Source organism: Amphiprion ocellaris, chromosome 18 (assembly GCF_022539595.1).
Source record: "Amphiprion ocellaris isolate individual 3 ecotype Okinawa chromosome 18, ASM2253959v1, whole genome shotgun sequence".
In the NCBI taxonomy this organism is placed as follows: domain Eukaryota; kingdom Metazoa; phylum Chordata; class Actinopteri; family Pomacentridae; genus Amphiprion; species Amphiprion ocellaris.
The window spans coordinates 12,654,657-12,666,641 of NC_072783.1; the positions used below are offsets into that span (position 1 = coordinate 12,654,657).

The window sequence follows — 11,985 nt, forward strand, 5'->3', positions numbered from 1 at the left end:
ACAGGTATAAACAAATGTTTAAAGGTTTGATTGTAATGACAGACGCACATCTGCAGATGTTAGAGGAAGTTAGTAGAATATAAAACAGAACGTGACCTCACTGAAAGATTTCTTCAATCTCTGCAGCAGCAAGAAGCAACAGGCCACTTGTGAAGAGCTAAAAGCTGACAGATCATCAGAAGAAATGATCTGTTTAGGGCATCCATACTGCATCCATGCGGGGATCAGTGCCACCAAGAGTCCGAAATGAGGACAAAAACAAAAAAAATATTCGCCAGCCTCCGCAGAGTTGAGCATTTTTGGTTTGGAAACTACAATCTGCTTTGTGGCACAGTTCCTGGGTGCTGTATCTTTGTTACCTTACAAAGTCCTACCTTGTGCACCAACTCCTCGTCATATGTCGGAGCTGGGGGAGTTTTTGCCTGGCTCTCGGTGGTCTCTCTGGATCCGGATTCGGGATGGATCTCCGGGTAGTCCGTTTTATAGTACGTGGAGATCGGCTCCATCGACTCCATCCGCTCCATCGTGCCGCCTTCTCTCCTCCGCGCTTCTCCAACAGAATCGAGGATGCTGGTGGAGGATGATAAAAAGCTGACAAACCGCGCACGCTCTATTAGGTCATCCGCTTCTTCCCACGCCAGTCTCAGTGCTCCAGAAGCTCCTCCTTTAGAATGAATCACTGTGGGCTGCAGCCTGCATCACCTAACATTTAACAAGCATGATTTCACCCACAGCATGTCGCACGCACTAGATCAATGAAGGGAGGATGGACGGAGCTCAATTTTTTTTGACTTGACCCCTCCAATAAAAATAACTGAAATGTTTTTTTCTACAGTGTATTGTCTTAAAGTGCATTTGAAACCACTGATGCGTGGGTGTATAGATAGTCCAGAGACTTCTTCCCGCAGCTGTAAATTTGGTAAGAAACCATTTCAGAAGACGACTAACCCAAAACTCACATCCAAATGATCTGCTGATCGGATGTTTACTACTAAAGGAACACTCACAGCTCTCTTGGAGACAACAGGATGTCTCCTACATCGACGGGAATATTCTGGCCTCCCTACCTAACACACAGAACTTGAATTCAACAGTTTAAACCACAACATAAAGGAAATGCAGCACCACCTTAGTGATGATCCCAAAATCTGGACTCAATCTGATAGCAGGTTGATGAGGACCAGTATGGAAGAGGAACACACCGAAACTGAAGTGTTTGTAGAGAAGCACACAGGAAACACAAACACCCTCCTTCTCTCCTCACAGACCACAGCCATAAAAGACACAGAGAGACACTTATCTACGGTGGCCGAGAGGTGCAAACCAAATTTACATAATGCAAAACACTTTTACAAAGCTTGAGACAAATTTACATTTAGGAAAACATTTTTACATATCATAAAACAAAATTACAAGTTCTGAAACAAATTTACATTTTAGAAAAAAATTTACAAGATGCAAAACACTTTTACAACCTCCAAGACAAATTTACAAGTGACGAAACACTTTTACAAATCCAAAAACACTTTTACAAACTCAATTTAACCGGAAAGGGAATGTCCCAACTCCGGTGTTGAACCGGAAGTGATAACGAGGAGCGGCTAATGCGACTTTTGGTTGTTGTTGATGGTGAGCCAAGATGGACAGCGAGCGGGTGATGTTTTGCCCGTTTTGTGGGGAACATATGAGCCGATTGACGCGGTTTTGTTTTTCGTGTGGTCGGTCTTTAGAGTGTTTAAATGGCGCAGATCAGACCGACAGAGTAGATATGCTTCAGCAGTGTATAAGATATTTCAATGAAGGACACTCGTACGCTGTAATCGTGGATATGATGTCATGTTTACACGGTTTTCAAATCAGCTTGAGGTCTCTGAAAAGCAAACTGAATGAAGCTGGTTTATATCGCAGAAAGTATTACTCCGCTACAAACGCCATAATGAGGGCCATCCAACTGGAACTTCGTGGACCTGGACAGTTATTTGGCTACCGCACGATGTGCCAGGTGCTTAAACAAAAGCACAATCTACGTGTAAAGAGGGATCATGTGATGAATTTGCTTCGGGAACTGAATACTCGGGGATGTGAGAGGAGATCACGCAGAAGGTTTGTCAGAAGAACTTACCACTCCATGGGACCAAACTACATGTGGCATGCAGATGGTTATGACAAGCTTAAGCCATTCGGGTTGGCTATTTCAGGCTGTATCGATGGATTTTCCCGTAAAGTAATGTGGCTTGCATGTGGACCGACAAATAATGACCCAAGTGTGATCGCTTACTATTTTCTGTCATGTGTGCGAAACCTTGGTGTCACTCCCATGAGACTGAGGACTGACTGTGGCACTGAGAACGGGACCATGGCTGCAATTCAGAGCACACTACGCCACTACCACAATGACTACTTCTCTGGAGCATCCAGCCACATGTATGGCTCATCCACAAACAACCAGAGGATTGAGTCCTGGTGGTCCATCTTCAGAAAGGGAAGGTAAGTGACCGTCCTCAAGTCATATTATATGTAACATTTTATTTTATTAATTTAAACATAAGTAGAGTTTCCCACAGATTTAACTGAGACTATGGGAATATAAGTTACCCTTATTTTTGTTATCTAATATCAATTTTGGAGTAAAATCATCAAATATTATTGTTTCTATTTGATCATTAGGAAGTGTTTTCATAAGTATAGGCAAGTTATACTTATTAAAATAAGTATAAATTACCTTATGTGTTTATGATAAGACAAGAAGCAAAAATATATATAATTTATGTTCAACATTAATTGTTTAGCTTTTATTTCGACCATGGGGGTAAAAATAGTGTGGTGAGAGGCGTTATAGTTTCTTCTATTAATGGGAAACACTGCAAATACACTTAAAACACTTAAAACACTTAAAATTAAAATATTTTCCTGATTGCTCTAGGTCTCAGTTCTGGATGGACCTATTTGCAGACCTTAGAGATGCTGGATACTTCAACGGGAGTCATGAGCATCAATGTCTACTGAGATATTCTTTTGGTGATATTATCCAGAAGGACTTGGATGAGTGTGTGAGACTGTGGAACAGTCACAGGATCCGCCCCTCAAGAACAGCATCATGTCCAGGAGGTGTGCCCAATGAGCTCTACTACTTACCATACAGGTAATACTTTGGTGATAGATTGAAATTTGTATTTGTTTTCCTTTTATCTTTAATTTTGTCTTATGTTTAACATAGGTTTGGCTCCAGAGACTGTGGATTTAAAGTTGAACGGGCTGAACTGGATGCCTTTCCTGAGGCTCGCCTGTTAAGAGCTCCATGTGGGGACACCAGCATGCAGGAGTATTTGGACTTGGCCATGGAGAACAGTCATTTACAGAAGCCAGAGTGTTGGCAGTCTGCAACTGAACTGTATCTAAAACTAAAAGAAACTGCTGAGCTATGAAAGAAGACATGTTTATTGGAATGGTAGAACATGTACACAAACGTGTCTGAATTTGTCACGGCTTCATTAATTCAAAGCGGAAAATATATGAATAAAAAATAAAGCAAAGTAATACCCCGTTACTACATTTTAACATTTTTTTCGAGAACAAAATCTCCTGAAATGCTCCTCTCATTCTAAAATTAATCTGAATACATAACAGTGATTCATAAACAGACCACAGTTTAAAAATAATGGATCTAAAACGATTGAGATCTAACCGCACCTTTAAGTGCACCAACAACAGCAAGTTTAGAACAAAACATTTCTAAAGTCTGAGCTCTAGAGCAGTGTTTCTCAAACGGTGGTATGTGTGCTGCTGGTGGTACTCAGGGTCATCTGCATCTACTTTATTCATTTTAATTAGAGATAATTTAGTTTGGTTTAGTAATGTGTTTAAGTTAGGCACTTTTCTGGTTCAGACATAGTTTACACCTACTTCACACAAAATTCAGACCAGTTTAGCTTTAATTAAGATTCCTTTTGGACCTGGTTTTCTCCAGATTTAGTCCTGGTGGTACTTGGAAGGTCATATATTTAATGAGGTGGTACTTTGCTTGTCAAATGTGTTACGAGGTGGTACTTGATGTGAGAAGTTTGAGAAACACTGCTCCAGAGGTAATCTAGTCATGTGGTTTAAAAACAGCCAAATCCTGGACTATTTTCAATTCCAAAGTCCATTTGTGACTTAAACATACTGTATGAATCAAGGAGTGGTAATTTTAGCAAGTTTGAACATGTATTTGCCATCGGGAATGGAGAGTCATCCAGGAACTGTATTTGAGGCAGTGGTTCCAAACCAGAAGGGGGAAGTGATGACAGCCCAGTTGCAAACATCAAAACATCCTCCACAGACACAGAGGCCTTGCCTTCTGTAAAGAAAAAAATGTTCAGATAGACCATGGTAATGTGGTGTTTCAGGTAGTTACAAAAAACATACAAACCTTCACAATCAAGGAGGTAGTCTGCCCAGTAGGCCAAAGTTTGACTTTCTTTTAGTCTCCTGTTACTCCCTGAAGGGCTGAGGTTAGGTTTGAAGAGTCTCTCAAGTTCCAAGCCAGTGAGTGGCTTTGCAGTGTGGCACAGGACAGGGGACAGCAAAGAAGGGTGTTGTTGTAGTGCATTAAGAAACTGAAGGGTAGTAAGACCATCTTTGAATCTACAAAGTGAACACAAACACTTTCACCGCTGTGTGGCTGTAGAGGTTCTCTTCCAATCCCTCCAAAACAAATTAAGAGTTAATTTGCAAAAACCGATAACTCAATGTTCACTTTTTTTTTTAGAAAACTTGTTTTTTTGTTGTTTACTTGAAATAATATCAATCAAACTGACATTGAGTGCATGTGACTCAGTAGAAACTAAAAAAAAAAAATAACAAAATCAGAGAAGCTGTTTTTGCAAATTAACTCTTCAAATGTACACACAAGGCTAGTTGTGTGTGACTTGTGTTACTACATTGACTAAGTGATAACAGATATACATGCCATGAGAAATTTCAAACAAAATTATCACAGAGAAAATGACAATTAAAAATATGTTCTGACCTGTCAATTACAGATGAGTTGCGGTCAATAATATACCATCTGAGGTAGTCTGCCACAACTTCTTTCTTCTCTCCCAGAGCAGCCACATGTCTCAGACAGCCTGCTGTTTGTAACATTGTGCTGTGTCTCAGGATACATTCCCGCAGAGCATCCAATGAAGTAGCATTCTCAATCTGAAAGACATAATAAACAGCATAAGCATCCCAGTAACTGACTGTATTCTCTTACATATTTTTATTCAGTGACATACCCATCATGGTAACCCTACCCTATCAAAAACTAATAAACGAAGCCAAATCTGTGTATGCATGATAGGAAGCAAAAGTGTACTAAACTACACTACAGAAACAATGTAAAACACCATCCTACCACACTGTAGCTTTATGCTATTCTCACCTCTCGCAAAGCTTTCCCTATTTCTTCATCAGTTATTAAACTAACTGCAGCTTTGAACGAAGGCTGGCCAGCAAGGTAATGTACAAGATCTTCAGACAGGAAATGGGGTCCTGGACCTCCATGTACAATTGACACTGCGATCATCTTTCCTGCCATGAAGTATTCATCCTCCCTAACAGCTGTGAATGAGCACATTTTGCAAAATTAAACACAGAAAACACAATCCATTTTAAGAAAAATAGGAAAAAGCTTGTGCCATATGATAGCCGTCCATATTTAATGATCATTAACCAACCATGTAGTATAGTATACATCTAACACTATGCACACCATTTGCATTGTAGACCAAGAACCGATGTCCTTCTGGTCCATCAAAAATGGGTCGGTCTTTCAGGTGTTTCATTAGCAGAGTTAAAAATTCTCTTCTTGGACCACCTGTATCAATTCCCTCCTCAAAGACACCAGCATCATCAGTAAATCTGACAAGCATGTCATAGGTTTCAGAATATGTTGTACGCTTGAAACCTCTGACTGCTCCATCCCAAACATTAGCCCTTGAGATGTTGAATCTGCAGACATTTTTGTGATCAATAGGAAGTGACAGATTTGCCACAACGTCAGGTAGTGTTATGTTCATCTCCTCCCTGTAATGATAAAGTGATCTAATTAACGGATATCCCAGACAGTGCATGCTTTTAGAAGAATTTTCTAAATACCACCAATATTGCACAAAAAAACTGGAATGCCACAGTCAAAAGTTCATTTTACCTTGCTGTGTGCTGGGAAATTTCCTCAGTGACTGTAACCAGCTCCTCGTCATCTTCCTCAACACCTGGTGCATACAGGTCCGTGTATTTACTGATGGGAAATTGCAATTTTGATGTTAAAACATGTTGCAACCAACCTTCTTCCTGATTAATTTAACAAAAAGTATGTGTCACTATAATTTTTACTTACCCATAGCAAGAAGTCTTAGCTGAATTAGTTTCAGGTGGATCCATATCCTCAGCATCAGATATTTCTATCTGAAAACAAATTAAAAATGTCTGAAACAACACTACTGAAAGTACCAAATGTCAATCCCACAGTCTGCCCTCTTACCAGTCCAGGCTGAATTGTTGTTGAATGTCGTAGTGCATTTCTGAAACATAGTTAAAATTATAAAATTATTACATTACTTATTACTGTCCTACATAGTAATCTAAGACTGTAAACAAATACAGCCATGATTCCAACTGGTTGAGTACCACTATAAAGGATCTTTAATTAAATCTGGCTCCTTGACAAAGGCCAGATGCCAAAGTGTACTGACCTTTTATCTTCAGTTTTGTGTTTGGGAGTACTTTGGTTTGGTGGTTCAAAAACCTGAGAGGAAACGTATAAATTTATCAACAATTTGTAATTGCTTCCCTTACCATATACAGTATATACCAACAGTGAAAGGTTGGCATTGTTGTCATAAATAAATCAATAAATATGTTCATACAAATAAAGGTATGAGAAAAAAAAATGATAAAAATTGGTGTACCACAGTGTCAGCTTGATTAAATTCAGCTGTGCTCCTTGATGTGATGATAATTTCAGAATCAGAGTCTGAGGTATCTCCCACTTCTGAAAAAAACAACAAATCAACAATTCATGTAGATACCATAGATGTGTCCTTCCATAGAGTCTAATCTAAAATATGTAAAAAACATTGAGTCATGAGATCCACTAACCTCCTTTGAAATGTGTTTCAAGGCAAATGAAAAAGTTGATCCTGCAGTATGGCCTCCCTAGTTCCTTTTTATAATCAGCCAGTTTGAACGTTTTTTCTGACCCTGGCACATGGACCACCTCTGAGCAGTCTGGATACAAAAGGACATATGGTCCTTCTGGCACGTCCTTGTTGAATGTTCTCATTTTCTTCACAGCTTGTTTCAGAAGATCAGGTGCTTCGACCTCTGGGTCAACAAATAACGGAAGACTTTTCCCTCTTACAGGTTTGAAATCAGTTCCATCATTTCCATGTGGCATCATCAACCCAATGTTTATCTAAAAATAATACCATAATGTTAATTTATTATATTAGGCATGGATAATATATTTTATAAAAGATTTAACAACAGGTACATGTGTCTGAGCTATATGCTCTAAAACAGTGTTTTGCAATTTTAGACTGTATCCATGTTAATTATAGATAGTTTGATTTATCCTGTACTCGTGTTTAAGTAAGGCACTTTTCTGGCTTAGACATGGTTTGCACCCTGTTTCGACTGAATTTTTAGCTTAATCTAAGGTTCTTTTTTAGTCCTGGTGGTACTTGGAAGGTCAAATATATTAATGAGGTGGTACTTCAAAGGTCAGATGTGTTACAAGGTGGTACTTGATGTGAAGTTGAACAGTTTGAGAACTATTGCTCAAAAATACACAGGTGCCTGCGTCAAAGGTTTTAGTTTTTCTGTTACACTTAATTCCTTCTCTATAATAAATCTAACATGATACAGATCCACTTCTGAGTCATCTCGAGTCAGACAAAGTATTGATAAGCTAAGGCTGTCAGTAAACATACCTGGACATGATTTCGTTGTTTAGCCCGATGTCTTCCACGCGGCCTGTAGTTACATGACTGCCGCTCCTTTGACTTTGAGCTTCTGTACTCCAGGAAATGCTTATATGATGGACACGATTTTTCTGCTGAAATTAATATAGCCACGTTTCAAAACAGAAAATTGACAGCCGCTAACCATTAGCGCTTTTCACACCGCTACATGCTACACTTACCCTGTTTAGCATTAACCGATGGTTGAGATGTCTCCTGTGTTTCTGCTCTGTCGGTCTGATCTGCGCCATTTAAACACTCTAAAGACCGACCACACGAAAAACAAAACCGCGTCAATCGGCTCATATGTTCCCCACAAAACGGGCAAAACATCACCCGCTCGCTGTCCATCTTGGCTCACCATCAACAACAACCAAAAGTCGCATTAGCCGCTCCTCGTTATCACTTCCGGTTCAACACCGGAGTTGGGACATTCCCTTTCCGGTTAAATTGAGTTTGTAAAAGTGTTTTTGGATTTGTAAAAGTGTTTCGTCACTTGTAAATTTGTCTTGGAGGTTGTAAAAGTGTTTTGCATCTTGTAAATTTTTTTCTAAAATGTAAATTTGTTTCAGAACTCAGAAATTTTGTTTTATGATATGTAAAAATGTTTTCCTAAATGTAAATGTGTCTCAAGCTTTGTAAAAGTGTTTTGCATTATGTAAATTTGGTTTGCACCTCTCGGCCACCGTACTTATCCCAAGCATATATGAGTCAATATATAATTGAGGGACATTTGAAGTCCATGGGCTATATCTTGCATACATTTTCATTAAAAGTAAGAAAACTAATGTTTTTTGTTGTTGTTAATTATGATCATGTCTTTACAAATTTTATAATTATTTGTTATGGAAACAATAATTTGGGAATAAAAAAATGACTGAATATCACTAAAATGTCAACTAATTACCGTCCAAATTTAATAACAACCACCTTCTAATTAGCTAAACAATAATAAAATGAGCTTCTTCAAAAATTTTCTTGATTGTGTTCTTTTTATTAAGTTGAGATAATCATGACAGATATTTCTTTTTTGGCAATATATCAAATTTTATATGAAAAAGAACAAATTGTGTCTGTATCCAAGACATCACTTTCAACTAAGTTAACCATTACAAAAACACCTCTCAAGGAAGTGTGTTAATTCCAAATCACATGACCTGCTCCACATGATGTCATTTCCTCCTGAAGAAAAGACTGGCAAGACTCCAAGGCTTTCTGAGTTATTTAATATAAAGTTGTGTGTGAGTCAAGTGTGGATTTATCACATGATGACAGGTTTGCTGCAATATCTTCATAAATAACTTTTAATTTCAGTTTTACTCAATTGTATATATAATATTTAGAAGAATCTTTCAAAAATGCCATCTGGTGTTTGGTTATAGGCGGCCATGTTGATTTTAGGCCTGAAAACAGCAAAGATGTCAACTTTGATATCTGTCAACTATATTACAGTAAGTCCTGCAATTATATATTGACCCAAATACTTCTTATTTCAAAATCTTATTTTCTAATTGTTGAGTGTATCCTGAAATTTCACAGTTTGCATGCATATTTACACTTTTAACATTATCTTAGGAACAGTATGAGATAAACATGTTTGATCTTATTTTAATTACCTATTCAGTGGTATTTCAGATCTGTGATCATCATAGATATTTAGTAGTTGGATGTGTACGTTTAAGAATTGAACTAAAAGTAAGCTCTAAAGGTATTTGGCCTCTGACCTCTCCTGGTCAGTGAAGCGCAACATGACTGGTTAGATGCTGATTTGAATTTGGCTCCAAAACTTTCTGGATAAAAGAAAGTTACTAGAATGCAATGAGGGCTCTTTCATGATGACTTTAAACAATGGGGTAAAAAAAGAACGGGTTAAAAAACTGGGTTCTTTTATGTTGGCTTAAAGCAACATATGGCTTATCTTTAAACTAGAGCTTGTTACTTGGATATTTTTCCACACCTTTTTCATGCAATTGTTAAGGATTCTTTCCTACAATTTAAATTAGACTTTCTTTTCCTATGATTTGTTTAAAGTTGGACTTTTTAAGTTAGTTACTGTTTTAATCCAGCAGGTGGAGACAGTTCCTCACATTTGAGCCTGAACACAGAAACAGAAATCACTTTCAGCTTTTTCTTCTCATAGAAACAAGAGTTTGATCTGCAGATGAGAAGCTGCATCGCTGTGGTTGTCAGTGGAGACTACACACAAACAGCTGAACTTACTGTTTACTTTACAGGTATTACTGTACTTTTTTTTCAAAGTCAATTACTAAAAATGTGTCCGCTGCTGGAGCCCTTCAATCATTTGGATCTGCAGGGAGCTATTCTGTCTGTGCCCTCACCAAACTTCATGGCTGTGGAAGTTTTATTTCTGGAGATTTTGAACCTTTTGAGTGACATCAATTGTCTATATTTCTGCATAAACGTGACCAAAAACATCATACAGCAGGTAAAAGGAACCCAATTAAAGAAATGTGACCAAAAAAATTACACTTACACTATGCTGATTATTTATTGACAAAAAATAATCCAATATTACAAATGTTTGTGAAATAAATATGAGCCTTGTCTGTCTGAATGTGCAGCTAAATATTCTCACTAAAGATTGATCAGTGCTGTACATCAGTTGGTGTGTTTGAAGATCACGTCTTTCTATGCTGATCACTGTGCAGCAACGTGCAGCAATAACACTCTGAGAAAGTTCCACAAAGTTCTAGTAATGTTTTCAGTAGGGTGTTTGATTTTAGTTCTTAGTTTATGTTCTTGAAACATTTTCCGGACAGTGCATTGAAAAAATCCATTTGTTGTTCTCATGTAACATTGTGGGAACATTGTACAGATTCCATCAATAACATCCCCAGTACATCCTCAGAACATTGCAGGCAGAGTGTTCCACTTGTGTTAAAATATCACATTAGAGGAACATCTTGTAAAGAACGATCTGTCATCTGAGGACTTGACATCCTGAAAATGTTTTCTGAATGTTGCTTTGAGAACATTGCCCCAGAAGGTGCTCAGGAGCGCATTTACAACTTAAATGGTCACAATTTATGTGAGTTTATTTGGTCACATTCAATGATGGATTTTGGAATCTGGATTCTGGAATGTGAAATTTGAGTGTTGTTAACAAACTCATTCCTCCAGAAGGTGCTTAGGAGCACATTTCAGACCATTTAAACCCTGTTGGTCATAATTCTATGACTTTTCTGGTCACATTCAGGGATGGACTTTGGAATCTGGAATATGAAATTTGATTAAGTGCTGTTGACAAAATCATTCCCCCAGACAGTGTTTACAAGTACATTTCAGAACATTTACAATATATTGGTCACAATTCTTTGAGACTTTTTTTGGTCACATTCACAGATGGATTGTGGAATTCCCCCAAAAGGTGCCTAGGAGCATGTTTCAGACCATTTAAAACATACTGAGCAATACTCAAAAGTTTTCAGCTGGCAAAACGATTCTTAAGGCTATAAAAATCATTAAGACTGCAGTTTGTGAACCTCAGTGCTTACAAGCATGTTTATGGCTTTAGATATAAATAAGAACACAGAAGCTGTTTCAATTCATTTCAGACAGGACACTTTGTCAGATTTTAACCATTTATTACAGAATCCTTGTTGATAGAAGGCTCATCTCCACTTCCATTGGTTAACCATTCCGGCACCAGCTCATAAAAGAAATAGAACAGAAAGCATATGAGCACTGGCAATGAAGTTTAGAGCACCTTTACAACAGCATTAATCAGCCTTGATGCCTAACGCTGATGGACTGCTTGTGAGAAGACAGATGCAGTGAGGTCATACAAGAAATAGATTTTCTCAGCGCCTAAAATGAACTTCCCGTGGCTAAGAAACACCCTAAGCCCATGGGCGGATCTACTGGGGGGGCATAGGGGGGCAAATGCCCCCCTAAAAGAAAGCTTTGCCACCCCTTCTGCCACCCCAATTTGCACCGACGAATTTGACATTTACGACCGAGGCACTCCAATGTCTGACTG

At 38.2% G+C, this 11,985-nt stretch overlaps 3 protein-coding genes across 7 annotated transcripts in view; 1 reads left to right on the forward strand and 2 right to left on the reverse strand.

Moving 5' to 3' along the window:
- The window catches only part of LOC111588296 (ras-related protein Rab-37-like), a 31,894-nt gene extending 31,174 nt beyond the window's left edge, over positions 1-720 (reverse strand). Inside the window, exon 1 of one of the 2 annotated variants that reach the window (XM_023298588.3) lies at positions 375-710. In XM_023298588.3, coding sequence (XP_023154356.1) covers positions 375-524 — 150 coding nt within the window. In that variant the 5' untranslated portion in view covers positions 525-710. Of the gene's footprint in view, positions 1-374 lie in introns of both variants that reach the window. The other variant, XM_035943067.2, reaches the window with a different exon arrangement.
- An 868-nt stretch (positions 721-1,588) lies between these two features.
- Positions 1,589-3,547, forward strand: LOC111588294 (uncharacterized). Of its 2 annotated transcripts, none has more exons than XM_023298585.3 (3): positions 1,589-2,487; positions 2,924-3,108; positions 3,218-3,547. In XM_023298585.3, exons 1-3 carry the CDS (start codon positions 1,640-1,642, stop codon positions 3,289-3,291), a joined length of 1,107 nt encoding a protein of 368 aa, XP_023154353.2. In that variant the 5' UTR covers positions 1,589-1,639; the 3' UTR covers positions 3,292-3,547. The 2 variants fall into 2 exon arrangements, with proteins under 2 accessions (XP_023154353.2, XP_023154352.2); XM_023298584.3 differs by having other exon boundaries at positions 1,590-2,487; positions 2,924-3,142.
- On the reverse strand, positions 3,421-8,391 carry LOC111588293 (uncharacterized). Of its 3 annotated transcripts, none has more exons than XM_055004864.1 (13): positions 8,168-8,391; positions 7,956-8,080; positions 7,123-7,438; positions 6,933-7,015; positions 6,717-6,769; positions 6,506-6,545; positions 6,362-6,429; positions 6,173-6,262; positions 5,735-6,048; positions 5,405-5,583; positions 5,009-5,181; positions 4,409-4,623; positions 3,421-4,333 (listed from the first exon to the last, which is right to left on the reverse strand). In XM_055004864.1, the coding sequence occupies exons 1-13, from the start codon at positions 8,334-8,336 to the stop codon at positions 4,101-4,103; spliced, it is 2,058 nt and encodes a 685-aa protein (XP_054860839.1). In that variant the 5' UTR covers positions 8,337-8,391; the 3' UTR covers positions 3,421-4,100. The 3 variants fall into 3 exon arrangements, with proteins under 3 accessions (XP_054860839.1, XP_023154351.2, XP_023154350.2); XM_023298583.3 differs by having other exon boundaries at positions 3,421-4,336; positions 7,956-8,077; positions 8,168-8,390; XM_023298582.3 differs by having other exon boundaries at positions 3,421-4,336; positions 8,168-8,390.
- Between the last annotated feature and the right edge of the window lie 3,594 nt (positions 8,392-11,985).

Bases quoted from the DNA above. Each gene is read 5' to 3' on its own strand.
- LOC111588294 (XM_023298584.3), top strand. From the start codon at position 1,640: ATGGACAGCGAGCGGGTGATGTTTTGCCCGTTTTGTGGGGAACATATG. The intron at 2,488-2,923 runs GTAAGTGACCGT...TGATTGCTCTAG, and splicing joins TCCATCTTCAGAAAGGGAAG to GTCTCAGTTCTGGATGGACC. The intron at 3,143-3,217 runs GTAATACTTTGG...TGTTTAACATAG, and splicing joins CTCTACTACTTACCATACAG to GTTTGGCTCCAGAGACTGTG.
- LOC111588293 (XM_023298582.3), bottom strand. From the start codon at position 8,336: ATGGACAGCGAGCGGGTGATGTTTTGCCCGTTTTGTGGGGAACATATG. The intron at 5,182-5,404 runs GTGAGAATAGCA...TATGTCTTTCAG, and splicing joins TAGGGAAAGCTTTGCGAGAG to ATTGAGAATGCTACTTCATT. The intron at 4,337-4,408 runs GTTTGTATGTTT...TTTTCTTTACAG, and splicing joins CTACCTCCTTGATTGTGAAG to AAGGCAAGGCCTCTGTGTCT.